Consider the following 26,370-nt stretch of genomic DNA (forward strand, 5'->3'; position numbering starts at 1 on the left):
ATACATACCTATATTTACTTTAAAAAAAAACCGATTTTCTCCCCGCTTTTTATGATTAAGAAAAATCAGGAGCATCTTTAGCTGCACTTTGCAAGCAGTCAAGGTTGAACCTGAGCTTAACCTGAGCTGCCACTCCAGCATAAGGGAAAGTCTCAAGCTTTAGCAGCAGCAAGAGAGGACTCAAAGAGGCTTCTGTTATTCAGTGTTCAGGAATGTATTTTTTCCCTTTTTAAATTTTTCAATAAGAAAAAGACATGGGGAGCATCTTTAAGCTGCACTTAGCAAGCAGTCAAGGTTGAACCTGAGCTTAACCTGAGCTGCCACTGCAGCATAAGAGAAGGTCTCTCTTAAGCTTTAGGAGCAGCAAGAGAGGACTCAGAGAATAACTCCTGTTATTCAGCACTCAGTAATGTAATTTTTTCCCCTTTTTACTTATATTTCCAATAAGAAAAAGACATGGGGAGCATCTTTTAGCTGCACTTAGCAAGCAATCAAGGTGAATGCTCAGGTGTGACCACTGCATAAGGGAAGGTCCCCCAAGCTTTAGGAGCAGCAGGAACGCCTGGGCTCGAAGAGCCTCCTTTTACTCAGTGCTCAGGAATGCAATTTTCCCCCTTTTTACTTAAATTTTCAATAAGAAAAAGACACGGGGAGCATCTGAAGGCGAAGGGCGCTGGGGGAAGGTTTCTCCCATTATCAGCCCCAAGAAGCAGCTTCAGAGACTCTGTTATTCAGCGCTCAGAAATGCAAATTTTCCTCCTTTTAACTAAAATTTCCTATAAGAAAAAGACACGGGGAGCATCTTTAAGCCACACTTAGCCAGCAGTTAAGGTGAATGCTGAGGTGTGACCTGAGTTGCCAGAGTAGCATTAGGGAAAGTCTCTCCCAAACTTCAGGAGAGCCTGGACTCAAAGAATAACTCCAAGAATAACTCCTGTTATTCAGCGCTCAGTAAAGCAATTTCCCCTCCTTTTTACTTAAATTTCCTATAAGAAAAAGACACGGGGAGCATCTTTTAGCCACACTTAGCCAGCAGTGAAGGCGAAGGGCGCTGAGGGAAGGTCTTTCCCATTATCAGCCCCAAGAAGAGCTGCAGAGTCGCTGTTATTCAGCGCTCAGGAATAGCAAATTTCCCTTTTTTACTTATATTTCCAATAAGAAAAAGACACGGGGAGCATCTTTTAGCCCCACTTAGCCAGCAGTGAAGGCGAAGGGCGCTGGGGGAAGGTCTCTCCCATTATCAGCCCCAAGAAGAGCTGCAGAGCCGCTGTTATTCAGCGCTCAGGAATGCAGAGCCGCGCTCCGGCTGTTTGCTTTGCGGCTCTTGCTGGGGGGCGGGTGATTTTTAAAAGAAAAGCACTTGCTGAATTCGCGTTTGGGTGAATAATGGCTACTTTATACACAAATGATAAATGTTAGTCACAGCCGAGCAAAAGAAGTTTCTTGTGTTGGTCATGGATTTGGCGTATCTAAAAAGGGAGAGGGGAATGGGAAAAGAGAGAGCAAGGCCAGGGTTTCAGTGCTTCAGAAAGTGCAAATTAAACAGAGCTGCATTTATGTTATGTGACATCTCTAAGCCTTTGGCTCTCTCCACTTAATGCCAGATATCTAATTTGGAAATATTTATTGTAACTGGCATATCTTTTAGAAGCCTGTCATCAAACTGTCCTTGTTAACTTGGTTCTGTTAAGTGACTTTTTTTGTCAGTGCTTCAGAGTCAGATGAATTTCTGCTTTCCTCTGGCACATAGTGGCTGCACAGAAAAGCTTCTAGGATCTTTACTGGATTTATACACTGGGTTATTTTTGCTTTGCTTTAGTTTTGTTTCTTTTTTTTTTTTTTTTTCCAATCTGGAATAAACGATTTCACAAAATCAGATGCTTGAAGCTCCATTCCTAGAGTACTGAAGGTATCTGACAGAACACCTTGATATTTATTTTTTCCCTGGGTGTTGAGGGCTCCCCAGCCCCTCTCACACTCTGCTGACCTGATTTTTTCAGGTTATTCAGTGCATTAATATGGAATGAGGATAGAGTTCTATATGAAAAAACAAAGAGCAGGTTGGGCATAGAACCTGTCTGAGGATGGAATTTTATTTTCCAGCTGACTGTGGTTTTTAAACGTTTAATTTGCTTATTGTTGGTTTGCTTTTATTGTTTCTTTGAGAAAGCAAAGCCCAGTGCTCCATGCCTGGCTGGGGTTAATCCCTGAGCCTGGGTCACTGAGATCCTTCCCCTGGATCCAATATTTCTTGCCCTCCTGCATTTCTCAGCCAGGTGCCCAGAACTCCCAGCTGTCAGACCTGCCTTAACTCACAATTAGATCCCAAAAAAAAATCTCAGGGTGTAGAATCCAATAACAGGCTTTGCTTTTGGGAAAAAAAAAAATACAAAATCCAGACTACATCAGTGCAGCAGCTCCCAGAAGGGCACAGAGAGGTTTGGGGGGGTAGAGATGATGTTGATTTGAAACAGATCCTTCCAAATCTTTGCTGGTCTGGTTGGTTCCTCTCTGCCCCAACAGTGAGAACTGGACTCTGACTCCCTCCTCTGCTAAACATCCTGGCTAAAGTGGATTAGAGAATTCCCAGTTCCACTGCAGGGAAAAGGAATTCTCCTCCTGACTTCCCTGCAGCAGCTACAGAGGGTCGCTGAGGCAAGTTTTTAATTAATTTTGGTGGGGGGGGATGAATTCACAGATATTTCCCTGATTTCTGAGAGATGAAAAGGGGCTGCCTATTGCCTTTAACGTCAATGATGTTAATAATGCAAAGCCACAAAAAGGAAATTAAACTTTAAAAACCATGTTAAAATAACACCGAGAATTTGACTATAGCCCACAGAGGCAAGAAAGTTCAAAGGGAAGAATGAACTTTGCCTGACCCTGACATGCCTAGGAATTACAACACAGTTTCTATGTAATATTATCCAATTTTTAGAGAGGCTTTAGCAGAGCAGGAAGAGGAAGGTTACTGGCACCCTATTTAAAATGGAAGTTATTCCCTCTGTAGTTTGTACAATGCTGGAGAAAAAAAACAACTTCAAATCATTATTTTATGTGCTTATTTAGAGGATGCCCATCAGAAAACAAAAAATATCCTTAAACATACAGGTTTTCTTTTTGCTTTTTTTCCCAGAGAAGGTACCTAAGCAAAATATCTTCCTTCTGGAGGTTATTACTCTTTTATTCCTCTAAACTTTTAGACTTTCAAGCCATAAATCACTTCACTTGATATATGTTTCTTATTAAACACCATTAAACTTTCTGCTTTTTGTGGCAGGTGGTTTGATGATTTTTTTCCTATTCTCATTCTGCTATCTTGGTTTTTGTGTGCATATATGGTGGGGGGAGGTTTTTCAGTGGGGTTTTTTTTGCTAGTTTGGAATTTCATTACAGATGTTGGTGTGTTCTGGCCCTGCACTTGAAATAGTGTCAAGAAATGCAGCACTTAACAAGCTGGGAAATTCTTGAGTTAATGAGTGTTGCCTTTCTCACAGGTGCTACAACTCTGCAGTTTTGGCTTGGGGAGGAGTTTTTAATCAGAGCTTTGAGTGTTTGCTTGTGTTTTGGCAGCTTGGGGGATGATGTGTGCCAGCTGCCTTTTCCTGAAAGGGGAGATGAGCTCCCTGCCATCCCTGCACTTCATCAGATGAGGCTCTTTGCACCCAGCAGAGGAGATTCCCCTCTGTTCCTCCTGCAGCTCCCTGTGGGAACCTCCTTATTCCCTCTCTTCTGGCTAAAACCTCCCCTTCCCTCTCGCTCCAGAGGTTCCAGAGCTTTTTAAAGCCATAAAATCCCTTCTGCTTTTGGTGTCTGCTGTCACTTCCAGTGGTGTTTTGGTTTTCCCAGAATTGATGGGGGTGTTTCTCACTAATGCTGTTAAAGTTATTAAAAGTCTCCCAGCTAAATCCTTCTCAGAGGAAGCTGTGCCTGCAGCCTGATGTGCTTGGCTGACCAGAAAACCCCAAACCCCAGGGCAGCCCAGAAGGTGCAGAGGTGTTTGTGGCCCGGGCTGGAATTTGCACATGAGTAACTCATGGTGCAGAAGTGGAGCTGCCCCGGACCCCTGAGGTCAGGGCTGGGTAATTTGGAGTCACTGACTCAGAAAGGAGGGAAGTCCCCACGTGGAGAGAGCCTGCACAGCCTCAGCCTTTGCCAGCCAGGTGCCTTTGGAGGTGCCCAGGTGGGGGGAAGGATCTTGGGGAGAGTTTTCCCCTTGTGCTGCTGCTCTGAGCTTGGCTCTGCACATCCATGGGCTCAGTTTCAGTGGTGCCACTCAGAGGCTGCCCAAGCCCTGTGGTTTCACTCTGGGTGTGCTTCACCTGTGTTTTCCTTGCAGGGCAAATGGTGCTGCTTGTCAGCAGAGGGGGAAGGGTTTTTTTGGTGAAGTGAAGCTGCAACGTGGGCACTTCAGTTTGGTTTTGTGTTTGCTTTCTTGGACAAGCTCCAGTGGAGCTCTTCTCTGAGTAACCCTGGAGGCCTCCTGCACAGCCTGAGCACATGGAATTCCCACAAGAGACACTCCAAAAGAATTTTTTTTTTTAAATAACAGCCAATTAATGAGAGACTGCTGTTGTAAAGACTCACTCCGTACTCATTCAAAATGTATTTGGTTCTGCCAAACCACATAGAATAGATGGGACAGAGACAGAATATTTGCAAAGGAGGAATCAGTATTTCATTTTCCCAGTGACCTGTGAGAGACCCAGAGAGGGTGACTGGTCAAGGGCAATCTACAGAATTCACTGCTGGAGCAACATGGCAATGACGTGGAAGCCCTGGACTGTGAGAAGATTTTTTTATTTTTTATTTTTTTAAAGTTATCATGAGCAAATCTATACACAGACATGACTGGCCTGATCCAAAGCCAGTGTGCATTTCCCAAACTCCTCCTGAGCTTTGGATCAAGTCCTAAGTCTGCAGAGAGGAGCAAGGGAGTTGTTTTTTTGGGACTGTGAGTGTCCTGGGCTCTGGCTGATGCAGCAGGGGTGAGAGAAGGATTTCAGCATTGCACACACACCTCAAGGTTTAGGCAGGAGGGCTGTAACAGCTAGAGGAAATATCAGAAATGTCTGTTTTGCAATAGAATATATGTAAGAGTTGTTAATCTTCACTGCTGTAAGTTATTGTGAAGAATTTCCTGTCTTGTCTCTGCAAGATACAAGATAAAGTTTATTATTGTTTCTTGTTGCTGTTAGTTTCTCAAAGAACACACATGTGATGGGGGACAGCACTGCACAAGTGGCAGAGGAAAAGTGGCAGAATTGCATTTCTATCTTGTCATCCTGCAGGTCTGTGAGTGCCCCTGTGCCTCAGTTTCCCTGCTTTGAAATGGAGCAAATCATTCCCTGGGGCACTGAGACAAGTGAGTGAAAGTGTATCAGAAATGGGCTTGTCTGATGAAATGGGGGCCAGAGAATTGCATAATCACATTTAAGATAAAACTTTATTTCTCAGGTTATTGTGGGCATTGAGTTGTGTAATGGTGTAAGAAGGGAAAATTTAATGCCCTTGAAAACCTTGTGTAGAATTTCAGTGTGGTGAGCAATGTTTCCTTTTGGTGCAGAGGCTGCATTGCAGCATCCCTGTGGCATGGCAGGGAGAAAACTGCAGAGAGGGCTGGCCTGGAACCCAAACTGGGTCCTGGAGTGGCTCAAGTAGGATTGATCAGGTGGAAAATCCCTAATAATGGGTCAGGATGTGCCAGCAGTTGGAAGAGCATTGGATACCTTGCAGGTTGCTTGAGGATGTCAAGCAGGATTACTTAGAACTTAACTTTTCTTTTTTTCCCCCAAAGAAATTAATCCAAATTTTTAGGAAAAAAGGAATCAAAACTTGTCTTGCCAAGAATCATGGGCTGGTGATGAGGAAGAGCAGAGCAGTGAGTAAATATGTTCATTGGTAAGGTATTTTTAAGGCAAAGAAACCAATTAGTTAAATGTTGAAGTCATGAGTATTTTTGAAATTTTATTGGTGAAATGTTTGGTCTCTCAATGACTTCACTCAGATAATTTTGGTCAATTATTTAGTATAATTCTGCCTCATGGGAGGGTGTCCTCCCAGTACAGAGGCTCTTTTATCAGTCTGTGTCCTGATTTGCCACTAAACGTTGTGGGAGTTTCCCCAGAGCCATGTGATGTTTTGGCTGCACCTCTGCTGCTGCAGATCTGGCACTTCAGATGGGTTTTTGTGTGCACAGATGGGCAGGACCAGGCTGTGACAGCAGCAGGAAGGGGTGTTAAAAGGAGGGCTCTGCTAGATCTGAGCAGTTTGCAGCTCCTCCTGAGTTTTACTGTGGAGTGTTATGCCTTAGTGATGTTCTCCAAGGTAACTAAACACTCTGCCAGTATAACTTTATATCATTTATAAATGTTAATTAGTTTATCATGGTGTAAAAGCCTTTCTTAGTGATTCTGCTGCAGCAACAGTAGGGCTTCTGGCATAAAAAAGGATCACAAGAAACACACTTTAATTCAATTTAATGGGGGGAGAAGAGAGTCCCAAAGCTGTGCATGGGATTCCTGGCAGTTTGAAACCCAGCCCTGTGCTCCTCTGCCCACCAGCAAATAACACAGAGCCCAAATGTTCAATGGAGCTGGAGTTGGGTCATGGTTAAGAGTGAAAGGCCTTGATTGCATAAACAGAACCAAAACACAAGGAACAATTGGTGGGAGAAAGAACAAGGAGAGAAAAAAAGTATTTGTAAATCATTTTAATCAGTAACACCCCACATGAAGGAGAGCTTGTTCTTTGGAATGTGGTCCCTCAAGGAGTGGTGAGTACATGCAGCCCACAATTTTGACAAGGTCAAACCATCAATTTTTCTCAAGATTTGTTCTCTATTTGTTGTTTTGGGGGCTTGGGTTTGGTTTTTTGGCAAAGCAAGTTGCTTTTACTTTGTGACTTTGGGCCCTGGTGACTGGAAATGTGCACTTTTCCATCAATGGAGAACATGCACTTTGATATTTTTGGTATTGTGCCACCCATAAGGGCCATTTAATTAAGAGTTGGACTCAGTGGTCCTTGTGGGTTCCTTCCAGCTTGGAATATTCTGTAACTTTTGCCTGCTGAGCCATTAGTACCAGTTAAACTCATGGTGACACTGACCTTCATTTATCACCCTTTATTCCCAGCCATCAAGATCTCATTGTTTGTAATCTATCACGAAATGCCATTTAAAAAACAATTCTTGCTGTGAACAAAAGAAAGCAAGGCCAGCAGTGGTTATTTAGAAATGTGCTCTGTTCCTGCATCCTGCATGGGAGCTTTTCCTGGGAAGGAATGTTTAACATCACATGGAGAATAAAACTGGCAGTGCAGTGAGTGGGATCCTTGCACACCCTCCCAGTGCCAGGGAAGCTGAGCTCTCCTTCCCAACCTGCAGCTCTCAAGGTACCTCAGATTTATTTTATTTACCTCATCTCCCAGCCCCTTGCCCAGGAGCTGCAGCCCCAGCAGTGAGATTTGTCCTTTCTGTGCCATTTTATCAGTGCTTTAAAAAGAGCCCATTGTGCCTCTCCCCTTCCTGTCTCTGCTCCTTTGTGCCTTTTTCCTGTTCCAGATGTTGGACCACAGGACTCCTCTGGAACTTGCTGCTCCCCTGGGCTTTAGTTGTTTTTTTGGGGACAAATTGTGACAAGAGGCACAGGAAAGCTGAGCCTCCCTCCCAGCCTGGCCCTCTCCCCATCCCTCAGCTTGTGTCTGTACTGAAAAACCTGATTATCCTCCCAAAATTACCATTATCAGCTTCTTGAGAAATACTTCACTCTTTGTGAGAGGAGACTTCCTGAGCCCTTTTGTGCTGTTGGTAGAAGCCAAACCAGAGATTCCATGGGGATTTTTTCCAGTGGGGCAGTGAATGTTCTGTTTTATGGAACCTGGTTAGTTCTGGGTTCTCAAGGTGGATCCTGGACAGCCACACTGCTAAAATAAACCCAGTGCTGAAGGAAATCAGCCTGTGGTTAATTAGCAGCACAGAGAGTGAATATGGATCAGTGTTCACATGTTTGAATTGGAAGTTCTTGATGTAACTTTACAGCCTTGGATGCACTAGCATTTTTTCAAATCTTAAAGAACCATCAAAAAAATGTATTTTAAAAGCTCTTTTGAAGGCAGTTTTCTGTTTTAAGCTGGTTGAAGTGAGGGCTGCTGATGTCATTTCCCACAAACTTACTGCAAAACTCCTATAAAAGCCTGATGTTAGTAAAACCACAGCAGAATGAGAGCAGCAAAGTGTGCCCAAGGAATAATAATGCCATCAGAGGTGGAGTGAAGCAGCCCTGGACAGAGCCCAGGTGGCTTTTCCCTGAGGAGCTGTTTGAAATCCTCCCATCCTCCTCCCTGTGCAGTGCTGACACTTCTCAGCAAGGCTGTCTTGAGGATTCCTGTGATCCTGATGAGGAGAAAAAAAATAACAAAACCAAAAAACCAGCCTGGTTGTAAAACAGCTTTTTAAAACAAAATGTTCCATCGAGAGCTGGCAGCACCATTGTGTGCTTTCTTTGAAATGTCTGCTGATGTAAAGAGAGGCACTTCTGATCTGCTGAGTTTTGGGCTGCTTTGGTGTATTTTTGTGGCTTCCCCTGGTGGGTTTTTTTTTTTGAGGTTCTCATTGAAGCAGTGCAGGGGCTCTCTGTGCATTAACACCAGCCAGCAATGCCATTCTGGAGCTTTCTGCATATGGAAAGTCCTGGGATTTTTACTGTTGAAAAAAGGATCTCTGGGTGAAATTAATCAAGTTTGAAAAAAAAAAATAAAATATATATATATATCACTAAATTTGCCCACACATGTTGTAAACATTCTGTGTAAAGAATAAGTGAGAGAAGTTTAATGTTGTAACAAAGCAGAGCAAAATAATCTTAAAAAAGAAATATAATGAATCTTTCTGTGTACCAGGCTCCACTGTCTATTCTCTCCCCAAAATATCCACCAGACTGTTTTTAGGGTGCTGTGATGGGATGAACCTGGTGCCTTTTCTGTGCTGAATTTTGGGCAGAGTACTCTAGGATTGCACTGTGAAATACAAACCAAACCCAGCTGGGTTTGGGCCAGGATTGCTTCAGGAGGTGGGCAAGCATCAAATGTGGTGAAAAAAGAGAGTAAATGCCCTGCTGGAGGTTGGGCAGTGCCCAGAGGCTCCTACAGAGCTCAAAAAGTCTTTTTTTCCCCTTCCCATGGACCTTGTGCAATGATTTCCAGCAGCAGGGCAGAAACCTCTGGATGAAACCACAGAGGAAACATCAGGAGCCTTTGGGATAAGGTAAAACCAGGGGGCTGCTGGCTGGAAAATCCATTCTAGAGCAAAGCAGGCTGCAGTGGTGTTAACTCTGTGCCACTGGGTCCTTCACACAGGCTCATGCAAATTTATTTTTAGGGAAAAGACATTTAGAGTTACCTTTTGCATCCAGTGAAAACTTTGGCTTTTAAGTTTTTTCAGCTGTTCCAAGAAAGAAAATGAAATGTTGACTTTAAGCACCTCAGTTAAATACTCCCAAGCTGTGAAAGTGCACATTTAATAGAGGAAAGTTCTGTTTTTAATGCAGTAGTTTGCATTTATAGGAAAGATTAACCCAGTCTGAAGTAACATTTCTCTGAGCCTTTTTTGGTAGAATTTGATCAGTGGTTTAAGTTCCAGGAACACTTCAAAGCAGGCACTTCTCATTGGCCATTTGCAAAATCACCTTCTGAGACTGAGGCTCTGGAAATGCATTTATTCATAGAATGTGTCTTGCATTAGTCCTCAGTTGGCCAACAAAATTATCTAAGGCATGTCTGAGGCAGCTACTAAAAAGAAACTTAAAAGACATTACTGTTCTAGTGAAGATGATGCAATACACTGGAGCTATTATCAGTCTCCAAGTAAAATTAAATGCATTCAAATGAACTTGTTCTGAAGGGATTTGATGAATACAGAGCTTTAAAGCAAAGCTGCTTTGAGTGGAGGCCCACCCTTGTAAATTGAATTGTGCCTGAGAGCTGAGGTGGAAGGAGGATGCTGCACCACCCCTGAGCTGAGCCCAGGTTTGCATGGGATGAAAAGGAAGTGACACATGATATTCCATATTGTTCTTCCTCATCTCACAGGCCAGGCCTACAACACTGGAATTTTGCAGCAGGAAGCAAAATGCTAAATAAGTTGGCTTTTATTTAGATAGACTTAGAGCAGAGTGGGGTGGATGTTCCCTTTAAATCAGAATTCATAGCTGCTGCCTTGAGGTGCTTCAGACAGCACTGCCTGCTGGGGCTGAAATAAAATGTTATTTTTATTTGTTAAAACACTTCATTATCTAAGAGAACAGCAGTGTTTTAAGATTTCAAAGGCCCTTTCATCCTCAGTGAGCGCAGCAAAGCTCTGCCTCAGTTCTGCAGAGCCCTGTGAGACCAGGCTCAGCTGGAGCAGGGATGGAGCTGATGCACAGAGGCCAGAAAATGCCCCCCACATTCCAGGCACATTCCAGGCACATTCCAAGCATTCCAAGGCTCCTGGAGTGGCAGGGATCCCTGGGCACCTCCCTGGATCTGTCCATGCCTAGGGCAGAAGGGGTGGATGGCAGGGCTGGGGAGCAGCTGCTGCTGCACTCCTGTGACAAATGGCACTTGTCACTCCTGGCCCAGCCCTGGGGGTGTCTCAGGGCTGGCACAAAACAATCCAGGGGCCATTAGCAGGAAATGCTTTAGCCAGGCCAGCACCTGCACAGCCACTGGGTGCTCCTTCACTTGGGAGGCAGGAGTGCAGCAGCTGTGCTCAGGAGAGGCTTCCCCCCTGAGCAGCCTGCCCCTAATGCAGCCCTTCCAGTTATTTTATTTTATTTTATTTTATTTTATTTTATTTTATTTTATTTTATTTTATTTTATTTTATTTTATTTTATTTTATTTTATTTTATTTTATTTTATTTTATTTTATTTTTCTTCCTTTCCTTTTTCCTTTCCTTTCCCCTTTCCTTTTTCCTTTCCTTTCCCCTTTCCTCTTCCCTTCCCTTTCTCCTTTCCTTTTTCCTTTCCTTTCCTTTCCTTTCTTTTCCTTTTCCTTTCCTTTTCCTTTCCTTTTCCTTTCCTTTTCCTTTCCTTTTCCTTTCCTTTTCCTTTCCCTTTTTTTCCCTTCCTTTCCACCACTTTTTTTTGCTCAGTTTCCATATCAGTGCCTCTTGTATCCATCCATGTTGCTTTTTTTATTACAGAGTAGTAGCTGGCTGAGCAGCCAAAGCTTTTATAGCAGTGGAATCCTTCTGTGGGGGAGTGTGTGGCCCTTGTGGAAGTTTCAAAGGCAGAGACAATCTTATCTTCCTAAAAAATACGAGTAAATAATGAAAAGCAGATTTTAAAAGAATCCCCAAAGAGTCATGGTAATTTATCAGGGGTGATCAGCAAAGGAAAGCAGAAAGGATTGGTGATCTTTGCTTTATTCATACACACATTTCCCTTCCTGGTGCCACTCTGTTTTTCAGAAAAATGTGTATTTTTAGTTCTTAGCATGTCTTTTCCCCTGTTTTCTTTCCTTGCCTGTAAAAAGAAACTCTGTAATTCCCAGGATTTGCTCACCTGGACTTCAGCACCCATGTTTTGAAAGTGAAATCTGATTAATTGCTGCAGGAAGAATGGGATGGGGATGTTTTTAATTTCTTTTCCCCACGAAGCCACTTCACACCCCAGCACTCACAGCTCCTGGGACAACTGCTCCTTCCTGTTTGTCCATCTCATTTACCTGCTCATCCTGCTGGAAATGGAAATTCCTGGGTCAGGCACTTGCTCTTCCCTGCTGTTGTGTATGAGGGCTGATATTTGGTTGGGGTTTATGGGGGATTAGTGGGTGCTGCCATAAAACAATCAGCATCCTCAAGAGCCAGCAGTGTGAAGGGCTGGAATGGAATTTGCTGAATTCATTCCATGTGCAAATGAGCACACACAGGTTCAGCTGAGAGCTCTCCTGCAAGGAAACAAACCTTTCAGGTTTGGGGAGCTGCTTTTGTTTGCTTTTCTGGACACCCTCTTCCAGCTGAGAGCTTTCTGTAGCTCTGGGCACAGGGGAGGTTCTGAGCACAGATTAAACTGTCTGAATGCTCCTGGGTTCTACCCGAGGCTCATTCAGGGTTTCTTTTTGTTTTGGGAACTGTTATGCATAACTGCATTCATGATTTCAAGTTTTGACATCTATTTTTGTGGTGTTGGAACTCCTGGAGTGTTTCCAGTATCCTGCACACTTGCACAGCAGGGATCTGCCACTTGTATTTACAGAAAAGCATTGAGAGCAACTGGGACAATTCTGATAAGGATAAAACACTTAAAAAGCACCTGAAGATTTTGAGAATTTGGGTTTAATTACCAAATCCAGCTAAGCTTTATGTGCTAGAACAAGAAATTCATCTCACTTTGCTCTGTTGGAGAACTGTGTCCCCAGAGCTTCACTTTTTTCAATCTGGTGTGGCTTTTACCATTCTCTCATTTATTCTAAGCAAAGTTTTTTCCCCTTCAAGCCCAAATATTGCAAATGGGAGCCAGGAATGCAGAATATGATGTATGCCAGTTACCTGGGGCACTCATGTTTTATCTTTGATTTGTGCTGAGAGAAAGGAGATAGCAACAGGAGAAGTGGAGAAGGATTTTCAGAATTACAACCCTGTGGTGAATCAGCACATCCCCTGTGTTGTGGGATTTGTGGGGTGAGGAGCAGAGGGAATTTGGGATGGAGGAGCACAGGGATATGGGATGGAGGAGCACAGGGATTTGGGATGGAGGAGCACTGGGCTCTGGGATGGAGGAGCACAGGGCTCTGGGATGGAGGAGCACAGGGCTCTGGGATGGAGGAGCACAGGGATTTGTGATGGAGGAGCAGAGGGGATTTGGGATGGAGGAGCACAGGGATTTGGGATGGAGGAGCACAGGGATTTGGGATGGAGGAGCACAGGGGATTTGGGATGGAGGAGCACAGGGATTTGGGATGGAGGAGCACAGGGCTCTGGGATGGAGGAGCACAGGGCTCTGGGATGGAGGAGCACAGGGATTTGGGATGGAGGAGCACAGGGATTTGGGATGGAGGAGCAGAGGGGATTTGGGATGGAGGAGCAGAGGGGATTTGGGATGGAGGAGCACTGGGCTCTGGGATGGAGGAGCACAGGGATTTGGGATGGAGGAGGACTGGGCTCTGGGATGGAGGAGCACAGGGATTTGGGATGGAGGAGCAGAGGGCTCTGGGATGGAGGAGCACAGGGGATTTGGGATGGAGGAGCACAGGGGATTTGGGATGGAGGAGCACAGGGATTTGGGATGGAGGAGCAGAGGGCTCTGGGATGGAGGAGCACAGGGGATTTGGGATGGAGGAGCAGAGGGGATTTGGGATGGAGGAGCACAGGGATTTGGGATGGAGGAGCACAGGGATTTGGGATGGAGGAGCACAGGGATATGGGATGGAGGAGCACAGGGGATTTGGGATGGAGGAGCAGAGGGCTCTGGGATGGAGGCTGCAGTTGGTCACAAAGCACTGCCCTAGTTTCTGGCATGGGTGGCCTGATTTGTACAATGGTGCCAGTTCACATTGGCTGTTTACAGAGCACAGGCAGGATGTGTGCTGGGCTGTCGCTCTGCATTATCTGCTCCTGGGGTATTTTTAGGCTCTTGCTTCCATGACAAAATATTCAGTGACAGTATATTTGCCCACAAGCCTTTGAAGGTCTTGTTTTTGCCTCATGGAAGAGCTCCCATTGTTTGGGATTCAGCCAGCCTTTAAGCAGCAGTGCTGTGTGTTTTGCATGTCATCTCCATAATGTTTCTAGAAACAAACTTTGGGTTGTTTTCAGTGAAGGCTGTGCCTCAGAAAGGTTGAGTTTGTGGCAGGCTGGCTGCTGCTCAGTCCTCAGTGCCAAACAAGTTGTGGGGAATGTTGTGAAAGCCGTGGGGAGGGTGTGTGGTGCTGCTAATTACAATAAAGAGCAGCCTGGGGAGGAGCTGCTCTGCTCCTGCTGCCTCCCAAGGAAGCCAGATCCCAGCAGGGAAACACCTTCCCCAGCTCAGGCACAGAGCAGGAGATTGCTGGAGCTGAAATGTGAGAAATCCTGCTCCTTATGAGACTTCTGCTGTGAAGTCCTGGGCCAGAACTGTGGAACTTTCCACCAGCACTGAGAGCTAATTCCCCAAGCTCAGCATATTCAAAGCCTGAATTCAAAACTCATCTTTTCCATGAGTATTTTTTTTTTTTCTTTTCTCACAAACTCACAATGGATAAAAAAAAGTCTTAAGAACTAATCCAGTTAAGCTTTCTTGCCGGCTGAGAAGAAAGGGAGACAGGAGGAACAATGAGCACTTTGTTTCTCTTTTGCAATATCTGGTCAGTGGTCAGATACAACAGAGGTAAAGGGGTCACAGAAGCACAGATCATTTAGAGCTGGATGTGCTGCATTACAGGTCTGGGTGGGACATTTTGGAGGGGATAAAACCAGCACAAAGCCATGTGGGCATGGTGACTTTAAAAGACTGAAGAAGACAAATCTCGTTTTTCAGGCTCATCTATAAATCAATTACCATTTGTTCCTTATTAATAATTTAGCTGCCAAGAACGTGCTTATTGCTTTAGAAGAGGGGGAAAAATACAGACTGTCCCTGTACTGAGGAGCTGGCAGGCTCAAAGATGCAAGGCAGTACTCCTGGGAATATCCAGGGAAAACTGTAACCATGGGCTGGATTAATTACTTCAATAATTTTGCACTGTCTGCTCCCTGCAAACCTTTTTGTCTGCTTGCATTGTGGTGATCCTGGTTGGTGCTCTCAGTTTAATCAGCTTTCCCAAGGAAACAAGATAGTGAAGGATCATCCTTCCATCTCTTCAGGGCTGGGAGGAATTTCTGCAGCACTGTCATGCTGAAAGCCACAAACAAGGAAAAGGGAAGGAAGGAAAAACCAGAGGGAAGCATGTGGGGGATGTCCAGACTGGCCATGGAGTTTGGGAGAAGCTGCTGCTGGTTTGAGCTCTCAAGTGTGTTATAACAGAGGGCTGGAGTGCCTTGAGGACAAGGTTTAGAACTGAATACTCTGAGAAGATATGGGACAGGGTGAGAGGAGGGTGATTGATGGGTCAGAGTGATAATTTTATCAGCTGTGTTTTCTGATGGGTTGGAGGAACAAGATAAATATCTGATGTGCCAGAGAGCAGGAAGAGATTAGCTGGGATGACACAAGGACAGGCAAGTTGTTTTGATTGCTGAAAGGGAAAGGAAGGGGTAGGTCTTCACTTGCTTCAGAGGTCTGGAGTTACTTTTTTTTTTTTCTTTGACGTTTTCTTAAGAAAATGTGTCAAACAGAACATGGCTGGGAAGGGTGCTGGGGTGTTCTGGAGCAGTGAGTAGTTCCTAGAGTAAGGTTTGATGCCAGTCTGTGCCAGGATGGGCTGAACCTGGGGTGTCTGGCTGCAGGTGCAGGCAGTGGCTTTGCCATTCCCCCAGCAGTGCTGGGGCAGCACAGAGAGACAAAAAGCACAGGTGAGGTCCAAAATCAGAGAAGAACAGAAAAGTTTGGGTGGAAAGGACCTTAAATCCCACCCCATTCACCCCTGCCACGAGCAGGGACACCTTGCACCATGCCAGGCTGCTCCAAGCCCTGCCCAGCCTGGGACACTGCCAGGGATTCAGCTGCTCTGTGCCAGGGCCTGCCACCCTGACAGGCAGCAATTCCTTCCTTGTGTTGAACCCAAACTGTACCAGTTTAACCCATTAAGGCACAGCACAGAGCTTGAGCTCCCCTGCTCGAGGGGAGAGCCCCTGGCACAGCCTTGGCATGGATGGGTTTGAGTGCTGGGTTGGCATCAGCTGGCACACTGGACACTGCAGTGCCCTTCCCCTGGCAGCAAATTCATCTGGGAGGGAGATGTCAGCAGGCTTGGAGGTTTGGGGCTGGGATAAGGAAAGGTGGAGAGGGGCTGGGCTTGTTGAATGTCTCATGGAGAGGGGGAGTTGGATCCTGTTACAAACAGAGCAGACTCTCAGTAAATAGGCTGAGGCTGTGAGGAGGAGGCTGCCTGGTCACTGCCTCTGTGTATTTTAGAGCAATCACATTTGTTTCACAGAGTTGTTTTTTTGAGGATGGAGTGGGTGTGTGGACCAAAGGCTTAGTCACAAGGGGAGGGGAAAGAAAACTGTCTTGACTTGTGAAGTCAAATATTTGTGACTTATCCCATTGTTTCCCTGTCTTTGTGTAGTTTCAGACCATGCTCACACGCTGTGAGAATGAACAGTGCTGCTCCATCTGTGTTTGCCCATTCTTCCTTTCTGTAGCATCCAGGTATTCCCAGAGCATTCCTGCCCTTTTGCTCCCTTGGTCTGTGTCCCTCACTCTCCTGGCCTGGACAGTATCTAGGGGGAAGGTGTAGGTAGTGAGACATCTCCCATCAACAGAACCTGGAGGGTGCATAAAACCATGTGGATGATTCAGTGGAAATCCCTCTGCTCTCTGAGTCACCAGGCACCCAGCAAGTGCATTTTGCTGCTCCAGAGGAGACAGAAAAAGGCCATAATTGAGAGTTACCCCTCTGTGCCTCATCATGTTGGTTTGGAGGAGCTGGGTGGTGTTCCTGGGTCTCCTGTCTGCATTTCAGCTGCAGAGTGATTATGGCTTGCTCAGAAGTTCCCCCAGAACTTTGATTTGGAGCAAGCAGTGGTGGTCTTGTGGTGACATCAGAGTGCTGGGGTGTTGGTGTTGGCAGAGATGGACAGATCTATTTGTGCACTTGCAGAATGCTGAAAACACTGAAGGATTTGAAAGAAATGGTTTTGTCTTCTCTGGATTGCCATTGAGGGCACAGCAGAGGGTGTTGGGCTGCTGCTTCAGGACAAGTGAGATCTCTCCTGTGGCTTCCAAGAACTTCCAGGATTTGTGTGTCATTATTGCCCAGGAAGGTGTGAGGTCTGTGTGGGAGCAGAGAACATTCCCAAACAGCATTCCCCCTGTTTGGAGAGTGCCAGAAGCACTCACACAGCCCAGCCCACCTCCTGTGTGCCTGGCACCAGCCAGCAGGGGCCAGAAAGGAAATTAGGAAGAAAAACATCCCTTGTTTCTGGAATTGTGCTGGCCATTTCCCATCATTTGCCTGGCTGTGTCACTGTCCCCCTGGAGCAGCTGCCAGGGACACCAGGTGCTTGTCCCCCTGTGTCACCTTGGCCTTCCAGTGGTTGACAGAGGACGATGTGAGGTTGATGAAAATCAAAAGCAGCTTTAAACTGTGCTCTGGTTTTTTCAAGTACAAACTAATATTTACCTGTGGGTCTGCTCCCCTACTCATCCCCTGTCCTTGGCAAACTCCAGATCTGGTTTCAGCTCAGTGTTTAAGCATTTATCCAGTGAGGGTTCCCAGGATGTGAATATCAAATATTCTTTGGAGTTTGGAGGGGGGGAAGGGGGAGCTGACAACAGGAAAGGAATCTGAAATGGCTCTCTGTTCCTTAAATGTGAGTTGATATTTTCAGCTGTTCGTAATGGACACCTCATGGAAAACTTCTGAAAAACATCTCATTTGGGAACAGTTCTGTGTCCTGTGGTGGTTGAAAGGTGACCTGTTTTCATGCTGTTTTTTTTTTTTTCTGGGCTGTTCTTTAATCACTCCTTACGTCAAGATTTTATTACTGCTGACATTTACATGAAAATAAGGTATTTGTTTATGCTGATTTCAGCCACTTGCTTTTTCCTGCTGCATTTTGTGTCCCCCCAGCTGGATTTCAGGGAGCAATAGCAATGAGCAAACCCTCCCAGGAAGGTTCCTGTGCACGCACACACTCTGGAGATCCTGTTTGGGTGATAAGAGTGGCTTAGCGTGATCCTGGTGATTTGGAGAGCTCTTATTCATGGAGCTGCTCTCCCACACTTCCTGCATTAGTCAGAGCTCTGTGGAATTAGCCTCACTCCAGGAGCACCAGGGCAGGGAAGAGTGAAGGAGAGAGGGAAATGCATCCAGACAGCAGCACCGTGGAAAAAAAAATCACATTTTTGGCCAGCAGAGAATTCCTTGTGTCTTGCAGCATGGGGAAGATAAGATCCTCTTCCCCCTCTTTTTCTCCAAGTGTTTTAGTCTTTTTAAGCATAATCTGTCATTTAGGGAGGCAGAATTTGGCTTCCATGAATAAGATAATTATCTTGGCTGGAGGGGGTGGCTGAGGGAGTGACTTCTGCAGCCTGAAAACAACCCTTGCCCCTGCTCTGGAGAGTCACAGGAAGAAAGGGAGCTTTCAGGTAGGCCCCATACACAGCTTCCTTTTTGCTGCTGAGAGCTCGAGGTGAGGGAAAAAATATTTTAGCTGAAGCTTTTTCCACCTCTCTGGTCCAAAGAACCCTTTTTTCTTATTGCACAGAGCCAGCCCCCAAATCAGAGTAATAACCCCAAAAGCAGCAGCACCTCCTGTCTGCCCTGAGCTCCTCAGAGGTGGTGTAAAAGCTGATTATGAGTTTACAAAGTGCTTCCTCCAAGCACACCCAGGCTCTGATTTCACTGGTATTTACAGAGAGAAGAGACTGTAAAATATTAACTGGTGTGAGCTTTTAATGAGCCATTTCATCTGAAATCTGCAGTGCTCCCTGCAGACATCCTGCTCTTTTGGGTTGGATTTTGGAGCTGGGTTTCTCCTGCATTGCTGGTGACTCAGGAGCTCAGAGTTGTAAAATTTACAGAGCTTCTTCCAGCACCCTCTTCACCTCAGCACACACCTTTGTTTTAACTCCTGGTGGAAACTCCAGGGCTTGTTTGGGTCTCTGTGTGTCATCAGGATTAGGGGGGAAAGCCTGTGGGAATCTGCTGTGGGATGAGGCACATGGGAAGTGATTCACCCACAACTGATTCACTGCCATGCTGGAGCTGGGAAAGCTCCTTTGGAATGGAGAGGGGGAGAAATAATTCCCTAAAGGAGAGCAGATCCCTTGAGAGAGCATCTGAGCACGTGTGGGATGATCCCAAAGGACATCCCTGAGGAGGGGCTGGAGGAAGTCTGTGGGACCAGCTCCCCTTGTTTGTGGTGTGCTGTTAATTGCTACTGGTTGTGCAAATAATTACAGATCTGAGTGGCTGCTAACCCAGCTTGAAAAGCAATGGAACACACAGCCAGTGGCATGAAGGGAATAAGGTCTCTAATTCCAGCAGAGCATTGATCTCTGCCTTAAGTTGCTTTTGAAAATGGGAGATGGGAACTCTGGAAAATTTCACCCTGGATCTCATTATCCGTGTGGGGGAGGTCCAAACACAGATGGGCAAACCTGGAAATAGCTGCTCTCCAAATTACAGGAAAAGCAGCAACACTTTCACTGTATAATAAAGAAAATAACAGCAAGGGACCTCGAGTAGCCTCAAACTATTCCAAACAAGATAATTGGAGGCTGGAGCACAATGTATTTTTAGCTATATCTGCTATAAAGTAAACATGTTCTTTGTCCAGGACCACCAGAAATGTTTCCATAAGAAATGTTGGCTTTGTCCCAGCTTGATAGAATGCACAAACATTTGTCTGAGGAGCCAGCTCCAACTCTGGTATTTATGTGAAGGTTCTGTTGAAGGCACTGGGAATTGTATTTATTGTGAAGGGGAGGCCAAGGTCTTAAAACTGTCATTTTTCCACACTCCCTCTGATAATGCCTTTTGCTTTTGTTAGCACACACATTTTTGGGGCAGCAGTTCTTGGTGTGAGGCTTCTGTCCAAGCCCTGTGCAGCACAAGTTTCTTTTTCCTTTCTTTCCTGGGTTCTCTTGCTCTGGTTTATCTGGGTTACATCAACAGCTGATGCTGATTTGCAGAACTCTCTCCATTTCAGTGAAAATAGGAGCATTTTTTTCCCTACAGCATCAAGAAGATGCACATAGAAACTAGATATTAAATGTAAATCAGTGTAAGTACCGTGGAGGCTGACAGAATAACTGAGTTTTAGAGCAGCTTTTTTTTTTGCCTTTTTCTTCCTTTTGATTGCCATGTGCTGCAGTAATTCATTCTTCCTTGAAATGCTTTTGTTTTGGATGCACTCTGTGTTATGGAAGATTATCTGAATTTCCTTGGCATTTCCATCCATCCCTTTTCTCCTGGTGAAAGTGCCCTGCCCATGCAAGCCTGGCATCCCCTGGGAGAGGGAAAGTTGCTGGTTTGCTTGGATGAAAGTGTGCTGGGTTTTGGATTTCAGCTTTGGAGTTAAATATGGGATTCTGGGAAGAAATGACGAGCTCTGATAAATGGCTTTTCAAAAAGACACGTTCAGAAACCTCTCCTGTGTCCACTCCCTGCACCCTTAAGGCTCAAGCACAAATGAATTTCCACGAGTCTGACACAGATTTGGGCCAATCAACTCTGCTGAAATAAATAAAAGGAACGGGTCTGCTTAGAAAAACTGGGTTTCACATTTAGAGGGGATGTAATACCTTCAAAAACAGCCTCAGATTCCATTTCTACCCCTTGTTTTTTTGTGGAGAAAAGGCAGAAATATTGGAGTGTATATTAGGAAGTTTGGAAGTGGGTTTATAATTAAATCTTAATGAAGCATTAGGATATATTCTGTCCTTTCTGGGGTAGGAGGGTGTGTGCCTGGGTCTCTGGAGAATTTTATTTGTTTGCTGTGCTCCTGACTATCAGGAAAAGGAGGAGCTGCAAGAAATAGAGGGGCATAAAATTACAAACTGGCTAAAAATAGAGGAGAGGGAGCTGGGTTTGGTAGCCAATATCCTGCAGCTGGGGCAGAAACAGAAGGGGTGTAAATAGCAGAGATCAGTAAAAAATAGAGGGGAAAAAATAGTTGATATATGAGAGAATGAGATCTTTCCATAGCTTTAAAGAAATCTAAATTAAACTGAGTGGAAGGGGAACAAGGCTCTGTGGATCCAGGGGCTGCAGAGGGTGAGAGAGGCAACAATGGGCAGAGAGTTTATGGTAAACCAATAAAATGTACTTATGTCTGAATGTGAAATGAGACTCTGAAAAATACAGTCTCAAGGCACCTGCTAAAGAGCTTACTGGAATCTTAATAAATGACTCATGCTGTCATAATCTGATCCTGACATCAACTCCCAGGGCTGGAGTTCTTCAGCTCTGCAGAGGGGGAAGGGGAGGCTGCAAAGACTGGGCTGGAAAAAGGCAGGAAAAAGCCATTTCCACAAGAAATAGTGAGAATTTTGCTGTTTGCAGCTCCTTTGCAAACCCAGGACAGATGAGGAATTGTGCAGCACCAGGAGAAACCATGAATTTCTCTTTACCTTTACAATCTTTACCTGATGCTGTGGGTTGTGTTGTAAAGGATGTGTGGTTTCCTCCCAAATCCAAAAGAGGATTTTAAAAGAGGAAAACCCAGATGAGAGAGCAGCACAAACTGGGGGTGATCATTGGTGGCAGTGAGGGACAGATTCATTCTTCTCTCCTGGCTCTGCCACAAACTTCTCTTTTGCTTTGGGAAATTCCTTTAACTCCATTCATTTCAAGCTTGTAAAAACTTCCCCCTCTCCATGGAGATATGTTGATAAATTACACATTTATTAATTATTTTAATCTTCAAGCATCAGTCTTCATTATTAGTTTCCTCTCTGGCAGTGCATTGCAAACCTCAGCTTGACACAGGGAACTTCTATTTCCAGACCTTGAATGACAGTACTGTTAAAAGTGCCCCAGAAATTGGAAAATTTCTGAGCAAATTGAGGGGAAAGAGATGGCAAAGGATCAGCTGTGGACTTACAAATGTGCTGTGTGGGTCAATTTTTTTATTCCCTCTTCTTGATTTGGCTGCTGTTGAGGGAAAGTTGAGATTTTATCCAACTGCTCATGAAGCCCTGTGGATATTACAGAGCTTTGCACACAAAAACCAGATTCTGCTACAAGAATAAATGTTAATTTTCCTGCTGGAGCCCAGATGCAAGGCCTGTGAGGAACTACTTACCATGTTTTGTGTTCAGGAGAAAATCACAGCCTGTGGCCACAGTTCTTGGTGAGTTTTTCAGCAACTGGCAACTTATTAGTCATGGCTTTACAAACCAGCTCCTGCTGGTGGTTTTTAAAATGAATTATTTCAATTTTTCTTCCTGATGGTTTTTTTGCTTTTTTCCTTCTCCCTTTTGCACATGTTGGTGTTACTTGAGACTTGAGTTTTTCAGGCATTTTGCTCTCTTGCAAGATTAATGACAGGGATATAAAACTGATGGGGAAGGGATTGGATCTCTAATGGAGTAAATCTGAATTTTTCTGACCTAGATCACTTTTCTTAATTTGTACTCCTGGTTTTCAGCTTTGCTTTTAAAGCAGGAGAATGGGTGCAAGGAAGAGTGTCAGTATCCATCTAAATATAGCTGCAAAATGCTCAAAGAGGAACAAATAAAATAACCAAAACCTTTCAGAACGTGGGGTGGGTTTTTTGTGTTTCGCAATCCAGGATCTTACAAATTAAATACAGTTAAAAAAAGCAACCACAGAACAAACCCAACAGAAAAACCCCAACAACAACAAACCCCAAACAAGCAGAAAAAAAACCCAATCAGGCCTGGAAATCAAATTCAGGTTGTGCAATGTTCTCCTGTTTAATTCAGATTGTTTAAAAATAAAACTTCAATGTTTTTGGCATTTTTTTTCCCCTCCCTTCTCTGGCTTTGCCATTAAAGCCTCACCATTGATTGCCCTTTGCTCTTTGAATTTGGCTTTGGAGAGGCAGCTTGGTGGGGTAAATTCCCCTAGGAAATGGCTTTTAAGGATGGATTTTTTAGTTTTTTTAGGATCCATCCTAAAGGTGGATTTTGGTTCTCAAGGGCTCCATGCAGTGTAGGAATATTTGGATGACAAACTATAAATTATACTGGATTTTTAGAGAACAATCCACTACTGAATTTTGGAAAAAAAAAATAAATTGGTAATTTCAAAAGAAATGCTGTTAAATAATATGGATAATAAATAATAAATGTATCAGGAGAGCTGCTCAGCCCAGGCTGGTTCAGGGAAAGGTAAAAGGCAGGAACAGTTCAACATCCCAAGGGAAATTTGGGGTTGGATCTGCTCATGTTCCTGGGGTCTGCATGTGCTGAGCTCTTGGATGGTTTGGGATCAGCCTTTGGGACCAGGAGAGGGAAGAAGCTGTGCCTGGGGGTTATTATGGGATGTCTGTGCCCATGCTGGGTCACCCCTGAGCTCCTCTCACCTCCTGCCCCTCTCAGCCACACCTGGAATTTGTTCCTTGTCAGAAAATATTCCTTGAGGGCTCAGCAAAATGCTCCTGGAGGTTTGGGGCAGGACAGCAGGAGGAAGAGGAGCTGCCAAATCCCTCAGTGGGGAGAATGAGGAGAGATTTCCCAACCAGAAAAACCCAGTGAGCCCCCAGGGCTTTGGGGAAATATCATTCCTTTCACCTTATCTCTTACAGAGATTTGACAATAAACCAGATGGCTCTGCCATTGTAAAAAATCTCTTTAGATAAGAGTGCAGAGAATTCCATCTCTGTGTGTGCTATGGGGTGATGGCAGGAGGAGCCCTTGGGGAAGTTTGTTCTTGGGGAATGTAGGGAAATAATCCTAAATTCACAATTGTGAATAACCCCAAACAGATTTTGTGTTAATGCCCCACCCCAGCTGCTCAACCCATGTGCTGGTGGAGACTGGGAGCAGGAATAACTTCCCACAGCTGTGTCTCCTCTGGGATATGTGGAATATTCTGATTTTTTTCTCTTTTTTTGCTCTCTTGCATGCTGCCAAGCAGGCAAAGATGAGGGGAATGGAGAAGCACTCCTGACTTATTCCTTGTCTTATATCTTTTTGCTAAATTCAGTGAATACTTTAGTATGTATTTTTTTTTAAAGTTTTTCCAACCTGATTAGTTTTGAGGTCACATCATTCCAGTCTTGGCTCCAATGGAATCAACACTAAAATTCCCATTTTCCCCAGAAGCTCAGGTTAGCCACTCTCCTTGGGAATATTCCCAATTTTGGCTGGAATCAGTTGTGTTGTTGTAGCAGTGTTTGCAAAGGTGTGTGTGGTACCAAACTCTGCCAGAGGAACTTTTGGGAAAACTCTCTTAGGGCAGCCAAGATGAGCCCAAACCTCTTGGAATAATTGTTTGTGTGTTTTGCTTTGGGTTTGTTTTGTTTTTCTGACTCGGCTGCCAACACAAAGAACCAGGGGAAATAATTCCGAGTAAAATTACAATTTTCTTTATTTTTCTCTCTCCTTGACAAATTAAAAAAGAGAAATATTTCATTTCACCTAAAGCCCTGAAGTGTTTCATTTGGGCCATTAGGAAAAGCAAAGGAAATGAAGGGTTAGATTTCAAAGGAGTGCCTGGGGGCAGCTCCCATTCATCCAGGATGGAGCAGACCCTGCTCCAGCTTTTTCCTCTGCTGGAGGAGTTGAAAACTCTTGTCCTGTTCCCAGGAAGGTTTGCTAGGAAGAGGCTGTTCTGGGCTGAGGATGGGACTGGGTGAAAAATGAACTGGAGGGTAGATGTGAAAATAAAAATAAGCAGTGCTGTAAAAACTCTTTATTTGCTTTCAAGCTGCAACTTGGAAAATGAACTGGGTTGTTTGTAAGTTCCTGAACTTTATATAGACATAGTAGATAAATTTACATAAAAGGTACCTATGTTGATTTTGTCCCAATGAAAATTCATCTATCTGTGTTTGCATTTGAAGATGTAACACCTTTCCAAGCACAGCAGAGATGTGGGAGAGCTGATGTTTGTGCAAACCCTGTCGGTGTTTAAGGAGTAATTGTTGTGTTCTTAATGGCTGTAGCTTTTGTCTGTGCTTCCAAATCAACCATAAAATAGCAAAGAAAAAATTGAAAAATCCAGGTACCCAGAAGTCAGTCCAGAGCAGAGCTGTTGTATGAAACAAATATTATTTGTTGTGGATGCTTCATGCAGGGCCTGAAGGGGCTCCAGGAGAGCTGGGGAGGGATTAGGGGCAGGAATGGAGGGACAGGACACAGGGAATGGCTTCAGGCTAAAAGAGGGTGGGGTTAGATGGGATATTGGGATGGAATTGTTCCCTGGGTGGGGCTGGGATGGAATTCCCAGAGCAGCTGTGGCTGCATCCCTGGCAGTGTCCCAGGCCAGGCTGGACACTTGGAGCAGCCTGGCACAGCAGAAAGTGTCCCTGCCATTGCAGGGGTGGCACTGGGTGACCTTTAACATCCCTCCCTACCCAAACCAGGCTGCAGTATGTGAAATCATCCCAAGATGTTACTGCTGGAGGTGAATCCTCACTCTGAAGACCAGCAGCAGTGACCTGGCACAGAGCCACCCCCGTGTGCTGTGTCCCTCCAGGCTCAGTCCCCATGTCCCCTGCAGGTCCCTGGATGGCAGAGCTGGCACACAGCCACCCCATGTCCCTGTGTCCCTGCAGGTCCCTGGATGGCAGAGCTGGCACACAGCCACCCCATGTCCCTGTGTCCCTGCAGGTCCCTGGATGGCAGGCTGCAGGTGTCCCACAGGAAGGGGCTGCCCCATGTCATCTACTGCCGGCTGTGGCGCTGGCCCGACCTGCACAGCCACCACGAGCTGCGCGCCATGGAGATGTGCGAGTTCGCCTTCAACATGAAGAAGGACGAAGTGTGTGTCAACCCCTACCACTACCAGAGAGTGGAGACCCCAGGTACCAGCCAGCCTGCCCCTCCTGCAGCAGGAGCACCTCTGAGAGCATTCACAGGGATCCCTCCCAGCCCAAAATGCACCTCTGAGAGCATTCACAGGGATCCCTCCCAGCCCAAAATGCATCTCTGAGAGCATTCACAGGGATCCCTCCCAGCCCAAAATGCAGCAGGAGCACCTCTGAGAGCATTCACAGAGATCCCTGCCCTGCCCAGCCTCTCCTGCATCTCTGAGAGCATTCACAGGGATCCCTCCCAGCCCAAAATGCACCTCTGAGAGCGTTCAGAGATTCCCTGCCCTTCCCAGCCCCTCCTGTATCTGAGAGCATTCACAGAGAGCATTCACAGAGATCCCTGCCCTCCCTGCCCATCCTGCATCTCTGAGGGCATTCACAGAGATCCCTTCCCAGCCTCTCCTGCATCTCTGAGAGCATTCACAGGGATCCCTCCCAGCCCAAAATGCACCTCTGAGAGCATTCACAGAGATCCCTCCCAGCCCAAAATGCACCTCTGAGAGCATTCACAGGGATCCCTCCCAGCCCAAAATGCACCTCTGAGAGCATTCACAGAGATCCCTGCCCTGCCCAGCCTCTCCTGTATCTGAGAGCATTCACAGAGATCCCTTCCCAGCCTCTCCTGTATCTCTGAGAGCATTCACAGGGATCCCTCCCAGCCCCTCCTGCAGCAGGAGCACCTCTGAAAGCATTCACAGGGATCCCTCTCCAGCCCAAAATGCACCTCTGAGAGCATTCACAGGGATCCCTCCCAGCCCAAAATGCACCTCTGAGAGCATTCACAGAGATCCCTGCCCTGCC

General features: G+C 45.4%; 1 protein-coding gene across 2 annotated transcripts in view; it reads left to right on the plus strand.

Moving 5' to 3' along the window:
* Positions 1-26,370, plus strand: part of SMAD3 (SMAD family member 3) — a 64,390-nt gene that overhangs the window by 22,637 nt on the left and 15,383 nt on the right. For both annotated transcript variants that reach the window (XM_079317747.1, XM_079317746.1), the window contains exon 2: positions 25,367-25,560. In XM_079317747.1, the coding sequence (XP_079173873.1) occupies positions 25,367-25,560 (194 nt within the window). The remainder of the gene's footprint in view (positions 1-25,366; positions 25,561-26,370) is intronic.

The sequence above is a fragment of the Erithacus rubecula genome (assembly GCF_903797595.1).
Source record: "Erithacus rubecula genome assembly, chromosome: 14".
In the NCBI taxonomy this organism is placed as follows: domain Eukaryota; kingdom Metazoa; phylum Chordata; class Aves; order Passeriformes; family Muscicapidae; genus Erithacus; species Erithacus rubecula.